At 39.0% G+C, this 19,792-nt stretch overlaps 1 protein-coding gene across 1 annotated transcript in view; it reads right to left on the reverse strand.

The window, feature by feature from the left end:
- Window positions 1-19,792, reverse strand: part of GRID1 (glutamate ionotropic receptor delta type subunit 1) — a 476,351-nt gene that overhangs the window by 15,280 nt on the left and 441,279 nt on the right. The window contains 3 exon segments of the mRNA XM_079312339.1: window positions 2,119-2,359; window positions 3,674-3,840; window positions 11,100-11,295. Coding sequence (XP_079168465.1) covers window positions 2,119-2,359; window positions 3,674-3,840; window positions 11,100-11,295 — 604 coding nt within the window.

Below are 19,792 nucleotides of genomic sequence, written 5' to 3' on the forward strand. Positions count from 1 at the left end.
GCACCCAGCTGTCCCTCTCATGGGACCCTCATTCCACCCCAGCCTGCCTGCCATACCCTCCCCACTCCCTCCTCCAGCCGGCTCAGCCCGGCGCTGTGCCCCTCCCTGGGAACGTGCACCTCCTCCTTCAGCCTTTACACCTGCACTGCCAGGGCTCACCCTGCTCCCCCTCTCCTGGCAGCAACCCCATCACTGATCTTTCTGGAACCTGCCCATGCTCTGTTTAAGTTTAATTTGCCTCTAACCCAGCCTAGCTGTGCTCCAAGGGCAGGCCAAGCCTCACAGACAGCGACCTCCCCAAGCACAGCTCTACCATGGGAGTAACTTCAGTTTACTTTAAAACACAGAGGGTTAAAAGTATCCTATGCTTGACAAAGGAACTGCCAAAGAGCACTACAGACCAACCTTGATCAAATACATACTGAAGGGAAAGGGGAGGACAAGGATGGGAAAGGGAGAAAAGATGGGAGGGGGTAGGCACAGATATGCAACAATCCTTCTTAGCGTTACTAGAAAAAGAAACAAGGGGATGAGTGAAAAAGAAAATATTTAGACTTGGGAAGACAGTTCCTTTTTCAACAATGGAAACTGAGTATTCAAAACTCCTTGCAATAAAAGAGCAAATTGTTTCACCTCAGCTATATGAAACTGCCTTAGGTCATATTCTCATCTCACCCTACAAAGATACACAACTGCAAGTCCCTGAGCGTAGAGGGGGGAACACACACATAGCATGGCCAGATAGGTGCTTGTGCACACAGCATGAGGACACCTTGGAAAGCATCCCTGCCTTGCCCTGCAGGATTTCACAGAGTGCAGGGGGACACCTGCTGCTGGGCTGTAGGCCTTCACAGCACTAGCCTGGGGGCACCTTTGGAGTTACAGCAGGAGCAACATCTATAAGGCAGCAGGGACAGGATATGGAACAGGGACAGGGTATGTTTGGGTTGGAAGGGACCTTAAAGATCCCCAATTCCAACCCCTCTGCCAAAGGCAGAGATGCCATTTATTAGACTAGGTTGCCAGTTTGCCAAAATTGCTTACAGGTGGCAGGTATGCCAATTAGTCTACAGCTCCTGCAGCTTGAGAAAGAGAGATTAGAATTGGTGGCCTATGTACTATTTTCCAGCTGTAGTGCAGTATAGCAGATAATAGCTCACTGCTATTATTTGCTTGAAACAAACATCTGTTCCAAGATAAAAGCACCTACAAATGCCTCAGTGTCTCCAGAATTGCAAGAGGTTAGTTTGTTAAACATTTAATCTATGTAAACAAATACAGCCTTCATACAAGACAGATCTGAGAATAGACTGATTATTCTACCTTAGCATTGCTAACTACTACAGGCTGCTGTGCATGGAAACTTCAAACCCAAGAACTTCTCAGATATAATTTCCTAGATAAAACATGTTATATGAAGGTCAGCTTCCTCAGAGGCTCCTACTTTTAGAAATAAAACTGACTTCAAAAGAAAGGATGCATTTAAACAGTGTCACGGCAGTATGGCTTATTCAATTATTAACTAGCTGATTCATTTTTAATTGCTCGTGTACCTCTTCAAACTCAGCCTAGGTCAGCCATGAAGGAGAGCAGCTACCAGACATCTGGCAGCTGCAGAGGCTGTGCAGGATGGACATGGATCTCCCAGGCAGTGGCTGGGGGCTGAGATCAGAGAAAGCATCACCGCAGATGGCACAGCCTGTGCCTGTGCCTGGCCTCCCCCACTCACAGCAGAGTGGCCGAGGCGTGTGTCTGAACCACTCTCTTACCCCTAAAGGTGGTCTCTCCAGGTCAGGACTGAGGCACATTGGTGGGGCAATGAGGGGAAGTTTGCACTGCTGCTGCCCATGCTGTATCTGCTCTACAAATAAATAGAGGACTTTAGTCTCCAGGGCTGTCAGTTTGGCACCTTCCACGTGCACAAAAGACACTTTTGTTTGTTTGTTTTTATTTTCTTAGAAACAACCACCCAAAAAGTTATATGCAAAGCTTAGTATGGCAAATCAAAATAAACCAAATTTATTGCATGAGAGCACCTAAAATCCCGAAATTTCCACTTGCTCTCTCTTTCTTTTGTGTTTTCTACTTTTAATTGTGATAAGAATAAAAGTTATGGACCTCTTTCGGTGTTTCTTGATGACAACGGTTGCTGTTCCACCACAACTCCAATGCTGCCACCAAGCAAGCAAGAAGAAGGCCTATTGCTAAAATGCAGAAAACTCCTGCAAAACTGTGCAGCTTGAGTGCCTTCCCATCTGTCTGTGCATTGGTATGGCTATTCAGGTCACAACGTCCCATCCGTGGCCACCACTTCTGTTTAAGAACATCCAAATCTCCACTTTCTTGCAACTCTAGGATCCTGCAGAAATTTCAAAAGACAAGTATTATTTGCAATGATACTTTTTCACAGTTTTTTTTCAATCTTTTCCTTACGCTGCACAGCTCTTAAATCTACCATCACACAATGCAAAACTCCACCCTCCCCCCACCAGAGTGTTGTATTCTTCATCTGAAACTCCCTTATACCAAGATTTCTTTCTACTCACAGCAGCAGGCAAACTCCACCGGGTAACTTTAGGAAAAAAAGAGACTGTCAAAAATTCCACTTCAATGCAAACAGCATTTCCAAGGGAAATCACCACTGTTAGTTATGCCTGGTCTGGCTACATTCAGCTGCAGCAGCTGGTCCCACTAGTGAAATGCTCAACCCACTCCACTGCTACTCTCCTACAGTAATTCCAAAAATATGTGAGGGTAAACATGCTACTGTCTGTGCACCACTTAGTACAAATCTGTTTAAGCATCGACCAACCCATTTACTTTAGCAGATGCAGTTTATTCAAAAAGATTTTACTTCAATGCTGTTACTTAATGCCTGAATTACTGTGTTAACAGTTGCTAATTAATCATTGTTTTGTCTCTTGTGAAGTGTCCCTTCTCTGCATGAATGATTCATTTTGGATTTGGTTTGATAAGTGTTTTAGCTGTTTACTAACAATCTTTTCTCTTGAGGCAGCTTTGTCTCTAGTTATGCAGCTGGAGTTTTTCTCCCTTTTATAAAGGAGGAGCAAGATGAGGCAATCCTGCTTCAGTTCCCTCCTGCCTGGAGCAGAGCACCCGCTCACCTTCTGCTAAGGCCACACATGCCTGCAAAACAGTGTGTCTTTGTCTCAGGGTACACATTTACACGGACAAGAGACGCCCAGATGATAGCTCAGAGATCATAGTTTATAGTCTCCTGGTCTGGTCAGACCCATGCAACTCCCTGCAATTCTTGTTTCCCTGCACCACTGTGAGTCTTTGACCTGTCCCTCCACCCTAAAGAGCAATGCAGGGTGCAGGAGCAACACACTGCTTCAGAGCCTGCAGAGTGAGGCATGGGCTCAAGACCTCTCTCCAATCTCTGCTGCACCTCACAGGAGCTCTGAGGACATCAGTCCTCTCTGCCAGAGGCAGTGCTGGCTGAAGGTGTGAGGCCACTGTCACCCTCGGTCCCTCCTCCCAAACCACATGCACATGGAGCAGAAGGAGCTGCAGCTTTGTTGGAGCCTGAACTCATAACCTCTCTGCTGTCATGTATTCATTGCTCTTTATTAATTAAATGCCAAAATTAATGTGAATGGTTCCTGGCTGCAGAGAGAGATCCTGTAAAGCAAGCTCTGCTTCAGTTTACCTCTGGGAGAAAAGATCTCTGTAGGGACTTCCATGCTGGAGTGCTATCCCATATCCTTTGCTGCTGATGCTGTTTCCAATGACTGTCACAGAGCATTCATCATCTGTCAGTGCAGCATATTCCACCACTGTCACATCCCACAGGAAAGCATAATTTCCTTTCTTTGCCTGTAAATGCAACACAAACACAACAGTCTAAACTAACCTCCATTTCTAGGTAGGACAAAACCTGAGCCAGGAAACAAATCCAGATCTTGTCACTATTCCTTGCTGGTATTTCATCAGGTCACAGTTTATATGCAAACCTTCAATATCTTAATACATTTCTAACAGCCTTCTCTTCTAGCAGGATCTCACCTACTTCAAACCTTGCCAAAATATCTTCCTTTTTTTTAGTATGCACATATATGCAGCCAACTATAACTGCAGGTGAGGCTTATGTAAGAGGTTATTAATTATAAATGAAAGCTATTGCTTTAGATGATGAAATATGATGCATGTTTTGTATCACATTTTGGAAGGTGACTGGTTCCATGCATTACATGACAAGACTGGCATAGTACGAGCATTAAGTGATGAGCATCATAGGCACCAAAATAGTAATTTTGCAGCTTTGCTCATACAAACATGTAAATAAACCAATTTCCCTTGCAAGTAAACACAGCTCTTCTGTGAGCTATGTTAGTTCCTGTAACAAAAGGCATGCATTGAGCTGAAAGAGTTCCCTCTTTTCTTCACAGGTAAGAAGATTCACAAGCATCTACTACTATCTCAATTTTGGTATGAATATTGTTTTATTTTAACACACATCCATGCAGATATCTTTAAATATGACTTTTAATTGGGACTGAAACTAAGGCCTGGACACAGTGTATACAATGAACATAAATCACCCTACTTAACACAAGATGTAAAAAACATATTTGGATAGGGATTCAGTAAAGTAAAATATCATTTTTTTGGTTAAGGTAACCATTGGTTGCCTAATATATTTAGGTAACTGAAGTCCTGAGTATATTTCTTTATGGGAGCTGATTCACAAAGCTCCCCTAGCAAATGGCTACAGCTCTGGTACAGAACTAGCTCATCCTTCTGCATAATTTCAATTCTTTTCTAAGCTCAGTTTTGAATTCATCTGCAAGTCTGTAAGACTCCATCAGTTATTTTATTACCCTGGATTCCTCAGTTGAGCAAATAAGATAATTTACTTCACCATAGTTTGACATAAACCATACTTTTCTGGAGTCCCTTACAGTTGCTTACACATGACAATAAATCAAATGGGTGAAGTATCTTCTAGGAGGCAGAATTCAGGGAAAGAAAGATTAAAATTATGTTGCCCAGACTTCTTGTAAGACACTTGCTGCAACCCACCTATTTTCCCTGATTCCCTTTTACTTGCATTGAGGCAATCAAAGATCCACAAACTCATTTGCTTCTAGGTTAAAAGAGAGTAGAAATGCTATATCCTTTCTCTTTGGTAAGATGTGAAAGAGTCTGTACATTGAAACTTTGGAAAATATTCTTTTTATTACTCAGCCACCTTGTGTTCCATGGTAAATAATAATACTCAGGATTTTGCTACCTATGATAGGAAACTGTCAGCATTAAAAATATGTTCTGAGTGGATAAAACCCAGCAGCACTTGTTACTGTATACAGAATTTATTCAAAATCCATTCTATTAGATAACAAAAGTCCTGCCTGATGAATATAGAGAAATCAGACACCCCAGAAAGATTTGGCCTAAGTCACTATGGTAAAATGGGTTTTGCATTTCTGTGGGTATTTTGGTTGGTTTGTTGGTTGAATTTTTGTCTTCTTTTTTTTATTGTTGTTTTGTTTGGTTTGGGTTGGTTTTGTTTTTGGTTTTTTTTTGGTTGGTTGGTTGGTTGGTTGGTTTGGGGTCTTTGGGGTTTTTTTTTTATGTTTTGTTCAGTTTAAAGAGCTGTATTTATCTTCCGTTCTTTCAGAATTGGTCAGAAAATCATCTTTTCAAATTTACAATTTAGAAAAGATCACTGACAACACAATACATTCCTTATCTATCTCTTAGTAATACTTGGGGAACACAATATTCCTCAAATATTTGGCTTCTATTACAATACACTGGCTAAAGAAAAAAACATTATTGATTCTACTTTTCAATCCTCAGATTTCTGTATGTTATCCTATATACAAGTCCCTTGCACACTGACTTTTAATGCTGGGCAGCAGATCTTATGTAAAGGTCTACTTCTCTTGTGTTTGTAGTGTTGCTATCCTAAATCACATCCTGCAACTGTAAATGGCCAATAAACCAAGTCAGCCAGGTCTCTTCACACCTATTTTACATATTTTTAATGACATAAATCAGTCTATCCAATGTCATCACATCTGCAGAGACAGCCTGATCATTTTAGCATAATCAGGAATCTGAATTTAAACTCTTGGTTGTGTGTATATCTCAACTCAGAAATCCTGGGCACAAGGCTGTGTCCCCTCCCTCTCTGACTGCCAAAACCAGAATCTCCAAAGATCCTTTTTTCCTAAGAGAAGACTTAGTTCTTTCCAAACTTCTTCCACTTGTGAAATTTTCCTCCTGGAAGAGTGAAGACCTCATACTATTAGTGTGTTCACTGTGTGGAAAGTTTTCTCATAACAAAATGTTTATTTCCTGTCTAAATTCGGCATCCTTCACTTCCCTGTTAATATCTGTTGTGACAGCTAAGCAGTATCATTTGTTCAATTTAAGGAAAAGCTGTCAAACTTTGAAAAACATATGTACAAGATATATAAGTGCACACATACATGTGTGTTTGAAGTAGGCTTTTTATATACCTTCACTAGGCAAGCAGTAAAAGCCAAATAAAATCAAACTGACATTTATTTTCAATGAAAAATCAACCTCAAATTTTAAATGTAGTTTAAACTTTTTCTTTTTTCTTTCTTTTCTTATTTTGTTATTAATGAAAGACTCCATGTGTGCACATGTGCCTGCCCCTTAATTTCCAGGCCATGAATATAGGAAGATTGGCAAAAAGGCTTGTGACAAATGCCAGCTGAGAATAGGTGAGATAGCTTGAATAAAAAATGACTGAAATAAACTGAGAATAATGAGCTCAAATTTACACTTCAGTCTTCTAATTGTACTTCATATTTTGCTCCTTTGCTATGGCCTTACTGTGACTCTCAGCATGCAAGCATGCTGCACAACAATATAAAAAGCTCTGCATGCTGCACAAATTTTCAAAAACCTCTTTATCAGAAAGTCAGCTAAAGCAGCACTCATTTATTCCACCCCAGCAGAACAAGTACTTTGGCTTATACCAAGGACACTAGATTTATCTTAGGTTTAAGAGATTTAAGAAAACAGATTTAAGAAAGAAGAACCCCCTGGGCAAAACTTACATTAAAAAATATTTCTTCTTCGCAAACCTAAAAAAATTAAAAGGCCAGAGAAGATTGCTTCCTAGACAAGACAAGGACCACAAAGAAAATAATACTCCAGGAAAGCAGTAAACAACCCCATAATGTCACTCTTCAGCATGGATGGAGATAGAGGAATGTTGTTCAAAGGGTCCTGGCTCACTGATGGTTAAACAATGTTGCTTCAAAGAAAGCATGATAAGAAATAATAATAACATGAAAAAAGATTGATTCTAGATTAATCACTGATATATCTGTGATTTATCTGGAACATATGAAGAAGCTACCATACTTAAGGCAGAAGTGCCAGAATAATGAAAAATTCATCATTAATTTACTGCCAGAACAAAGTGTCAGTGTAGCTGATCCCCTTTTATGGCTGGTACCACAGAAATATCAAAAGGTGACCTTTACATTGGCATTAGTGGAGTAGTTCAAAAACATGGTTGGATAACATTTATTATCTATAAAAAGTGCTTTAAGAGAAGCAACACAGTTCTAACAAAAAGAAAAACATGCCATTTAATCCTGTTGAAATGTTTTAAGCATTAAGATAATTAAGGAACCACTACAGAATGAAATATATTAAGGTTGAAGGAAGCATTTCCTATTGTTTCAAAGGCTGATGGACCAAGAAATGGAAGAATTTTTGAAGCTCTATGAGAGCAATAACAATTCACAATATAAAATTCATTGTGGACAAAGTTTTAAAAAAAATCTTATTAAATGAACTTTTAAATTACTTCTACTCTCAATATTAGAATGAAGAGAGAAGATCGCTGTGATTTAATGCTCAGTGATCATTAAGGAAGCAAAAAAGAGAAGGAATAAATTCTTACTGTGCCATTGCCTAAATCAATGATGCATTCTCATTTTGTGCTCTACTTGGTTTTGATCGCTTTTGTTTAAAAGTGATACACAGGAAGAAAAGAAACAATTCAGAGAAATTTTGGCACCAAATTGATTGGACAGGGGAACAAACAATCTCAACCAAAGCAAGGCATTATAAAATGCAATAATGACTTTAATTCTCCTATCTGTATATATAGCAGATGCAGGATTGCATGGGGATCATATAATTTCATTCTTTCAAAGCAAAAATGGGAGCTCCGAAAGAAAATAAAAAACATACATTATGTACGTTGGTGCAATCAATAATTACCCTGATTGCCAGTGCATGTAAAGCAAACAGTTCACTGAGATCTGGCTGCAGAAACTTTTCTGATACAGCATTAGTCAATCCTCATCTGTGATAGTCCCAGATAGCTCAAAGTGACAAAACAGCATTTTGTATGAACTGGTGGTTTCTGCTCCTGTGCAGTGCAGAGGTGCTGCTGAATAGGAGGAGGTTTTCCATCTTCAGTGACCACTTTCAACTACCTTGGAAATACAGCAAAGCAATCTTCCCTTCACCACCCTTGGCTCTCAGGAGTTCTCCTGTCACTTCTGTGACACTGAAGTGCATTCCTGGCTTTCTGTGGCTCTGCCAGTGCTGCAAAAGCTGTGTCTTGCCCATGGGAGATGGTCACTGTGGCTGCAGGGACCTGCTGTGTCTGAGACATCTCTGCTGTGGCAGCCAAATGCCATGAAAGCTCACATTACTTTTTTCCACTGCCATCCCTTTGTTTTCAGACAGTCAGAGGAAGAAGGAAAATCTCCGTGAAATGGAGAAAGATAAATGGAATAGGGACAAACACCTGAAATACCTGTCTGGGGCATAAATAACCAGCACTCCCTGTTTTGCACTGAAGTGGCATTGCTTTGTTTGTAACTGCAGCTGAACTGTGATACTGTCTGAAGAAAATGGAAAGGAGAAGGAGGAAAGAAAGAATAGTAGTGATTTTTTTTCTTTTTTTTTTGCATTGTGTCAGGCAAGTCCTCATTCAGAAAAAATGCTTTATGAATCTTTTTATGCTGGAGAGATTTAGAGTCCCCATTTCCTACGAAACACATTTGTAAGGCACATTTACATCTCTTTCATGCAGCAGTATGTGTTTATGGATGGAAACTCTCATTTCCTTGGCAGACATCTATTCTCCTTTAAAAAAAAATCCAGAATTTCTAGCCATAATACTTGACATAGATAAGTTGTCTGTTTATTCAGAGAGTTCAATGAGCTAGGAAGAGCAACACTTAAACGATGAACACAATGGTTTAGTTGACAATGTTATTAAATATTAATGCCAATTTTTGTAGGTGTCTAATCAAACATCTGCCTCGGTCATCTTTGGGGACTGAAGTAAAATTTAGCTGTTGTTGACATTAATTGAATGAGCTGATCTAGTTATAAAAAAATCACCCTACAACACTGAAATCAAACTTAGTATGAAAAGTTATTATCACATAGATAGGATGGAGCTGCCAGCTCCATACAGACAATATAATTGGTATTCTCAACTGCCTGCCAATCTACAGTTACATTTCTAGCTTAGCAAATGTAGCTATCATAAATGGCAGCATGCACTAGGCTTACAGAATAAAAGTATTTACAATTTCATGGATAAAGAGCATCCACTGCCATAAGAATGTTAGTAAAAAGAAAAGTAAAATACGATCTATTTTTCTAAGGTAAACTGTTTTATTATTGGCTTAAATGCTAGGGTGCATAGAAAAGTATTTAATGTCTCTATTTCTCCTCTAAATGCTACCAAAACATCTCAAAAGAGGCCTCATTTTCATAAAGTGCTGAGCAGATTAAGAAAAAAAAAAACAACTGCTGCAGACTTTGCTATTGCCAGAGCCCTACCTTGTCCCCAGGGAAGGGAGGATTATTGAGCTGAGGGCAGAGGACCTTGGGGAAACTCATCTGAGGGATGGGCAGGGTAAACCCAAACTTTTGACTGAATACTCTTATGCTAAGACATGAGAGTGTCCATATAAAGATTTTGTCCAAAAGTCAAGCAAAGAGCTGGGAATCTTTTGCTAAAGGAATTTGAATTGGGAAATGGGATGGCTTGCATTACTTGTATTCACCCTCTTCATGGCACTGTAAAAACAGAAGATTTTGGATACCATCCCTCTGACTGTTCAGAAAAGGTTTTGAAAATTCAAAATAGAAAAAGGAAATGCAAGCCAAAACCATTTGATTATGTCCCATGTACAAAAGCATAAAGAACTAGTAAACCAATGTTTCACTGACAAGAGTATCTCTGATCAAACATTCATTATGGTAATAAAAACTGTTAACTTGTTTTAGGGAAAAAATCAATTGAGAGATGAAGAGAACACTCTTCACTAAAGGAACAGCACATCAAGGCTTTCAGCATGTCTGCATCCCTTCATGTAATGTACTCCTGGACTTGTGTTTGATGTAAGGTACAGCCTGTTTTTGTTGAGATTCAAGATGGGGAGCAGAGGGGAGAGGCAGGCTATGAGAGAGAGGGTATTTGTAATGGCCAAAACTCTTTATTGCAGGATTCAGAACAAAGATGAAGCAACCTAAGCTGTTATACATCAGTCCTTGAATTCCACATTAATTCTCTGTTTCACAAAAAAAGGTGTAGTTTCATCTGAGAGAAATAACATTTTGGTAAAACACAGTGTCATGTGAATGCATTTTTCAAAATCTGGAATAAACAAAGAAAAATCCTGCATTAAATTTCTGTTTTAAGAGAAATGAGTATGTGTTCTGGGGATCCCTTAATTGTTACTCATGTTTCCAATCATGAACTCAGAAGAAGAAAACAAACTCACATGAGCAAAGGACAGGAGTCACTACTGGATAATGTAAAGAATTACATCCAAAAAGGCATTATCAAAGCTCCCATGAAACTGAGAAACCTTATGACCTGATCAAAGGACTTACATACTGAACACTTGGGCAGAGTTAAAGTGCTTACACTCAGAACAATGACACCAAAACACGATTCTTATCAGCTATTAAGGCACTAAAAGTAACTTTATATAGGAATTTAGGGGGGTTTTAAATGACTGTAATTTCCTCCCTGTGACTTAACATTAACTCCACAGAAACAACATTGATACAGAAATTAAATTAAAACCTCTGTGATCCAGTCTTACCTTTCTGATGCCTTCAGAAGGGTTTGATACGCAATTATCTGCCCCGTTATTCTTACTGATAGTTCTCCACAGTTCAGCAAATGTGTTATCCTGCTCCAAAGGGTTGGTCCCTTTTGCTTTAAAGTATTCATACACTGCTGAATCCCTGACTGTACCGTAAGATATATCCATTTGTTTGGACAGATCCTGAAATGTTCTGAAATTCAAGCGATATTGAGAAATTAGTATTATGCAGTATATTAGCAAGATTTCATTAATTAAATGGTTTCTTTCTATATCTGTCATTCATCAGGAAGCACTTACCCTCACCAAGTAACACTCCCATATTTCATTCCTCATCGTAAAGGAAAGCCAAGTAGTTACTTAATTGTACTGAGATCATATGATTTTAACTGCACCCAAGCTGTGTTTCACCCCAGTGTGAAGTTTTTGGGGTTTTTTTGACAGAAAACATTCATGTTAAATATGCCACCAAGATTACACAAGAATATAATGTGATAAAGACTTACCTGAACACAGGAAAAACTCAGATTATAAATATAAATTTCCAGCCCCATCAAGTTCACCAGAAATACCGCACAGAATTCAGTGGAATTAGTTTGCAGTTATACCAATGCTCCATCTGACTCCAAATCAATAGGACTGTTTTGAACAAACAAATAAAATCTTGCTTCCAATTTCCACTAAGTCTCTCTTGCTCTCTCTTTTCACAGCCTCTGGTAAAATAGGCATTTTTCATTCACACAGAAGCCTAACTTTCATTTACTCATCATATACCACTCTGGAAGTGTAAATGGGCCTCACCCTGAGTGGCTGTGAATGCACAATTTATTTTCACATTGTACAGAATGTAATTCACTCCTGTTTTACAGCCTGTTCTGCACTGGAAGGTGTAAATCACTGCCTGCATCAATGAAAACCAGCCCAAGCCTCCAAACATTTATGGTGGCATCACTGCCATCAGCAGCAGTGTCCTGGCTGTTTTCCCTCTCTCAGAGGCTCATTCCCATTCCTGTGCCTTCCTCCTTTGCCATCAAGTGCCACCATTTTTTCATCTGAGCATACAAATATACAACACACATTCGACCAGTGACAGCCACACACAGCAGCAGGGACCAAACTGAATCTCATAAATAATGGCTTCTTTTCATTAAAACACTTTATAAATGTGTGACTTCACATATTAACAACATGATTCTGATGCAACCAACTAACATTGCTTGACAACAGTTAAACTAAAGTAACCCTCCCTGCCTCACCCCATTTCTTTTTCCCAAAAACAATTTTTCAGAAAAAAAACTTCTTGATCAATAGTTCAAAAAAGGCCCATTCTTACCACCTCCCCCACACCTCCAGCTCCTGGAACCACAAAAGCAGAACATTTTGGCTTGCAGCTTGAGCAGATTTCTTCACAATGCTCCTGAGGAGCCTTCCCTTGGCCCATGAGTCAAAGCTGTTTTCCACAGCTGAAGACTTGTCATATACAATATTTTTCTGCCACCCCTTTCCCTGTTCCACTGGGGAGATGCCCTGCTGACACATCACATGCCTATAAGGTTTCCTGCTAGACTATTTCAAGCAAAGCAATCTGGGCATATACTCAATGCCACACAAAAATACATAGAAAGCTCTTCCCTCTTCTTCCTCACAGCACCCCCAGGCCTCCCAAGTTTAGAAGGTGCCCTTCTGTGGGACTCTGGTGTGGAGCCCTGTCCCCAGGCTGCAGCTACTCTCAGCACATCCCCCTGCCCCAAACTCTTTGAACTCACAAGCTGCTCCACACAGTCTAAGTGGTTTAAGTTCTTAAATTGTGTTAAGGACTTTTCATCATTTTAAGCTGTTAAGCAGCTTTAAGTAAGACTGTGTCAACAGTTTCTCTCTATATGCATTGCACACTTGTGGCTTTGGGCTAAGTCTAGGAGTTCCACCAAACCCCAAAACTCCTGTTATTTCCCAAGCTCTGTATATGGCAACTAATAAAGTACAAAACAAGCATCCTGGAGGTTGCTGGAAATTCAAAATGCTAATGAAAAATGGCAGAATTTGTTCAGATTTTCTTTCTTTCTTTAACCTTCCTGAAAGATCTATTCTGCTCCCCTAAATATTTCCTGCATATTCTATGGAACCATTTTTCATCCAGTCTTGATCTACATGATTATACGCTGCATTTAGTTCTGTCTTTAGTTTTTTCCCACAACTTTGCAAATGTCTACTGCTGATACCACTATTCTGTTTGAAAGTTTGAACATAGGGGTTTGGATAGTTAAAAAAATAATTAAACTTGCAATTTTAATATTATTAGTATTTTCTCTTTTCCTTTATTGCCATGGAAGCTTTTACGCAGAAATGTGCATTTTGTTTTAGCTAAATTGCACTTTATTGACGATCAGTACTTTTATTTTAGCTAAATTACATTTTATTGACAATCAGTACTGCACAAAAGCACAGTACATGTTGCTTTATGAGCAGCACAGTTTGTTCAGTTCTCTAAGCATCACAGGGCAGAGAGAGCAAATCTGGGCTTAAATCAAGGCTTGCAATAAACAGACAAGCACACAGGTGGCAGGGAGGGAAGCACAGCCTTAGCCTGGGTGTGGGAGTAAGAAGACCCCTTTAGCTGGCAGCATTTCCTTGCAATAGAAAATGTGGAGTATTGTGTGTCCTAAGGATTTCTTGCAGAGCACTTTCATATTTTGGGCTATTTAGCCAAAAACCTATCCCCAAAATAATCCTGACAGGGAGTGTGCTCAGCCACAGTTCTTACTCTGTATAAAAAATATCTCTGCTGCATTTCTGCACTGAAAGTGGAGGTGATGCTCAGCACCTCCATGGCTAGAGAGGTGGTCAAAGGATTTGGGCAGGGTGGGCATGGGCACATAAGTAAGTGATACTGGGGGGAGATGAATTATCTCCTACTTTTTGTGGGGTGAAGTAAGATAATCACAAGGGTAGGTTTTAAACACTGTTATTTCAACTCCCTCAAATTTGCCTTTGCCAGACAAAATCACTCACCACTACATTTCAGATAGTGGCTGTATCTTACAGTTGTGTCATTCACTAAAGGTGGCTGCTGTCACTGCTCTTAAGCTTTATTTGTGCAACCAGCTGCTAGCTGGACCCATCTCCTTTAGCCACTCAAATTCTTGTTTCACTTTCCTATAGCAAAGATTTCATGCATTTAATATTCAAAATTATTTGCAACAAAAATGTGCAGCACAACAAGATGCCCCATTAACCTTACCACTCCAGTTAGTGGATCTCACAAGCCATTAAAATCTCTTTGTAATTGTGATTAAAGATAAAGCGAGTAAAGCAGAAAAAGCCAATGGCCCTCAATTCCAGTTACAGGAGTGCAACTGCAATTTGTTAATACATCCATGGTGTGACTGCTGTAATTGACAAGCACATGTAAACCAATTGATTTAAGTAAATGTATCTGCAGTCAATCTAAAGAAAAATGTTGTCTTTTAAATCTACATTTCCAGCCAAAATATTTAATGCCCATATTTATGCCTGTTGGATGAACTCAACAACTGATACATATTCCAAGTGGAATTACAATTACTTCATGTAGAGTCAGCTGAAGACTGGGCTTTCTGCTTGTTTTCTTTGTCAGAAACTTATTGACATAAAACAAAGGCTGCAGAAGATACAGACAGGCTATAGCAGTATTAGCATTTATAATTAGAACACTAGAAGTAATTGCCAGATTAAAAATACTGGTTAAGGTACATTTTTTGGAGATGTTTTTTTACTTATAATAGCCTTGTGTAGCTGTAGATACACGGACTAAAAATATGCTGCCAGTATGGATTTATTTTACTCTGTTGCTGCTATATACCCAAGATTTCTGGATGAGTAATAAGTGACAGACTAAACTTGACACTAGGTGCTTTGAGGTAACTGCTGATCAATTAACTCAGCTGGAGGCACCTGGATCATCAGATGGGATCAAAGTGTTTTTCAAAAGAAAAACATGATCCTGTCATTAAAAAAAAAAAGTGGACTTTTTTTGGAGTAACCCTGAGATTTTTGCTCAATGTGTTAGAATATTCTAGGTGATGGATGCCAACAAGATGAAGTGTCCCAGAGATGATGAGACATTTAAGCTTCTCTGCCTAAATGAAGTCTTAAAAATGCATATATAAAATGTATAGTACAACTCCTAAATCTATCTTTAAATGCCTTGAGACTAATTTATTTTCTCTTAAACATTTTTTCCTCCAAAAGTTTGGAATTCATTACATCTACAGAATTAAATATAAGTGCAGTTCCTAACAAGAACTGTTTTCTCCACACAATTATGTGAGAGGGAAATATGTGTTTTATGCACTGGGAAAACAGTAAACCCAGTAAACTTCAAAGTAAAAATAGAAGTATCTGAACTGATTTGACAAGTATACCACCATTCAAAGCCTAAGAAACACCTATGAGCTGAAACCTAGAACATAAAAGCCTATTTGAAAGATTTGTTGGATAAAGTTATAGCCAGTGGAAAGCAATGAGTTGAAAGCGAATTCTGCCTACTGTGAACTGCAGAAAAGTGCAGAATTCTGAGACCTAAAATTGCTGAGAACTCTCCCCTCCAAGGAAGAATTTTCTGTGACAATGAGGACAAATAAGAAAATGGTATTAGTTGTTGTTGACCTCATCAATCCACCCACTGAGAGATGAACTTGGAAGCCAAGCAAGCATTGCCAGATCAGATTCTCATCTGTCCCTCAAGAGAAAAGTCTGTGAAGCTGAATCAAGGCTGAAGTGGTACAGACAGTGTCTACATGAGCAGATCTTACCATTCAGAACTTCAGTCCTGATCTGAGTCCTGATTAATTTTTATATCCATTTATGAATGTGCAAGGCAAAGGATTTAAGCCTTAGTCCACTGTTCACAAATGAACAATCTTTGAAATTCCAGTTTTAAGTAAAATGTATAAGTGGGTAGGGTAAAGCTTGTCTTCAGACATCCAAAACTGAGTTCAAACTTTCACAAAAAGACATTCTGTAGAGATGGTCTATCCAAGTTGAACAATTTAACTGGCTGAAGAGTTGAAAAAATATATAAAAATTCCCTCTGTTATGGATATAAAATACCACTAGGGGATGATAGTCTCATTGACTCATAGACTTACATGAAGAGTTTCACTGTGCTGCTAAATGCAAGTTTGAAAAGCAAAAGCCCACTTAAAAATGGAAGAGAATAGCAGTTAGTGTCTCTAAGCATTATTGCATTACTGATACTTCACGAGCCTTCAGCTGTACAAGAAAGGGGGATATATTGGCAGAACAATGAAGTAACATTAGAATTGACCTATCTTTAGCACCTACAAGTCTAAAAAGTAAGTATAGTTTTAAAAACCCCAAACATATGATGACATATTTTTGGTAGATTTGCAATGTTTGTTCCAGGTACATATAGGAATGTTATTAGTGTGTGTTAAACTGGACATACAAAAACTAAAAGATGGGCTACTTTAAAGGTTATTCTTAGTGGGGACAATAAAAGTGTGCAAGGTATTCTTAGAATGGCAGTACCTTTAATACAGAGAATTAAAATGAAAACAAGTTTATCTCAACTTCTTACAGCCTTAGGCTTCAGAAGAACTGGGTCCATGATTTTAATTTGGGCATCTCAGGTTTTCTTTGAAACTATGAATAATTTAACCAAGCTCTTAGATCAATCCTTAAATTGTCAACTTCTCTACAGTGGTGTGATCAAATTCTGCATTGTTCCATTTCACTGCAAGTCACTTTAAATGCTCTTAATTCTGTCTCAGTGCAGTGATATGCAGAGCAACAGGTTTCTTCATCAAATACTCTAAGCAAAATTTTAACTTTAGCAACAGAGGTAGTCCAGTAGAGATCTGCAGCAGTACTTGCATGCTTAGGATACACTCTTCTGGGTCAAGTCCTTCATCAGCAATCATGCACTGCTTTATAATTCATCTAAAATTCATTTTATCTGCTCTCCATGAAAAATGCCATCCACTTTAAACAAAAGCCTTAACAGAAAAAAACCTCATGGGAGTTTCTACAAGGGAAGCTGTAAGTATTGACAGATTAAACTATACAGAATCAGTGGAGCTGCAGCCTTTCACACCAGGACTGAAGCTTTCCAAATCACAGCAGAAGACAAACAGTGCAGACAGTCAGGGCTGTGTCTGCTCTTGTCCTCACCAGTGGGGCAGGAACAGCTGCTACACAGGATTTCAAAGAAGCAGGGACTTTCCTCCAGTGGCAAAACCAATCAATTGACATGTGTCACAGAACACGTTGCCATGCCAACCACCTACTCTTCCTATAGTTAAAACAAACAGTGATGGAACTCCTCAGCAGGTAATGGCACTGCAGCAGCTTTTTTCATTATTATAATGGTCACTGCTGCCAGTGTGGTGGCATCTCTGAGACTCTGATTGGACTGGGAGTCACTGCCCTAAGTAAAATGTAACATTCCATTCTAGGGAGAGGATGCTAAAGCCAGCTTCATTTCTGTCCCAGGATGAAGGGGTTTGCTACACATCCTGCATGCCATGTGGGATGGCAACAGTTCTGTCACCCACCCAGTGCAGCATCAGGACCCTCTCTTCTACTGCCCCCAAAGAAGCTTCTTTCACAGGTTACCTAGCAGACACAATAGGTAGAGCAGTACTGTTGAGATCAGTGAAACTAGTTATGCACACAAAAGCACATGCCCAAGGTTCTCAGGATTGGAGACAAAAATACAAACAGTAAGAAAAATTAAAAACAAAATAGCCAAATAATAGATATGCAAAGCACTAGAAGCACTAAACTTGTACGTCCTCCAAACTGATTTAATTTCTTTCAAAAAGCTTCCAGTAGCCTCTGTTGCTACACGTAAAGACAAGTAAACTAAACTGTTTTCTTAACTCCTGATGTAGCACTGGCTTCCCTGCAGACTGTTTTCACTGGGGCTCTGTGAAAAGAAGGCACTGTATACCTCCTGAAATCCAAAAGCAGTCAAGCCACTAATAAATCATGTTTATGATTTTAGTAGCAATTAATTGCTAACTACTCACACCGTATTGGCAAAACATTTGGAGGCTTTGTGTACTTTCTAAGAGTCTGAGATGCAGCAGAAATACATTCTATTAACAGCACTTGAAATTCCACTTTTGCTTTACCAGTCTCAGAACAATCTGCAGCACTTTTGCTGAACTCAAAGTGTGGAGGATGTAGGACAAAACCCCTACAAGTAGGTTGTGTCCCACTGCTCACAGAAGTTCTTAGTATCTTCCAGCAGTTTATTTAGGAAACATGCCCATTTTCAAAAAAAAGACTTCACATTATTTCTGGCTACAAGACTCAAATTTGGATCCAAAAATCAAACTGGATTCTCATCATAATCAGTAAAACAGGTTCTTCTGTAAACAAAATTAAACCTCTGGGTATTCCGATCCATTGCTATTTCTAAATTATGCCCTCTGGACCACCTCAGCAACTCCAATCATCTGCAATGATCTGTGTGAGTGTGACTTGACTTGTCACTGGATCCTAAAAGTTCATTTTGCCTAGAGCTGACATTGGCTCGACTCCACATAAATCTGTTAAACAGTTAGAAATAAGCTAAACAGCTCCTGATTGCCAGTCCAGTGTTTCTAACTATACTTCCAGCCCTTCTCCTCTGCAAACCTCCTCCAGGCAATAAAAATATAAATCACTTAGACTGCTGATTTTTAACTCATTAATTTATTTGTAATTTTTTTTTCCCTCAATGTCCCATGTTTTCTGAATTTAGAATTTGTAAAGAAACTGTGATGGTCCTTAGAGTAGAAGACATAATTGATTGTTTTTGCTTGAAATGTTTTCAAAAAATGAAAGACAGCAGAATAAACTACTCCATTAATAGTGATAGAAATGGAAACTAATTTCTGAGCATTTGCACCTCAAAGCTGTATCCACTGGGGCCACATAGTTGGTGATCCCTGGAAGAAGTTTCTCTCATGGCTAAGCACTTATGATTGCATATGAACTCATCTGATATCTAACTAAGGGAGTGAAGTCAGAGGGCAATCTTTCCTCTATATGTATTTACAAGGGCTGTTTACAGAACCCCTCTTTGCCACCCCATTTTTCCATATTTTTAAAAACTTAATAGCTGTGAGATATTACCCAGTTTGCCCAACATGCTTCCAATTTAACAATGAAAAGTATCTGACAAAGAGACATTCAGAGCATCTAACACATTAGAGTCTCTTTTAAGATGCAGGCCTAGGTTTTCAAAGTCTGGAGCTTTAATTTGTATGCTCAGATCCACATTTAAACTGCTACATGACTGGGCAGATTTTCAGAACAAATCAAGGAAAGATCTGGCACAATATCACATCTGTACAACATTGGCAGATTCAGTTAAAAGTCTGGACAGGGATTCAGAGCAACTATGAGTAGTTGCTGTTCACCCTGCAGAATAATCAATTCTGCTAAAAAAATCTGGGTAATCCTGGATCCTTTATCCATACTCCATATTCCATTCAAGAGTGAGAAGGAAATTAAAATGCAAAGAAAAGGTGAAAACATCTCAAGAACATGTTTGGAGGAAAAAATACTCCTGTTGGGACTTCCTTTGAGTATTTTCTTGCTTTATTTTTAAATCACTTTGCCATTGTGGCCTTCCTCTGAGTAGCTCAAAGGGTTAACGTGTTAATTAAAGCAAGGTATTCTACTCCTTAAATTATTAA

This window comes from Erithacus rubecula (genome assembly GCF_903797595.1).
Source record: "Erithacus rubecula genome assembly, chromosome: 9".
Taxonomy (NCBI): domain Eukaryota; kingdom Metazoa; phylum Chordata; class Aves; order Passeriformes; family Muscicapidae; genus Erithacus; species Erithacus rubecula.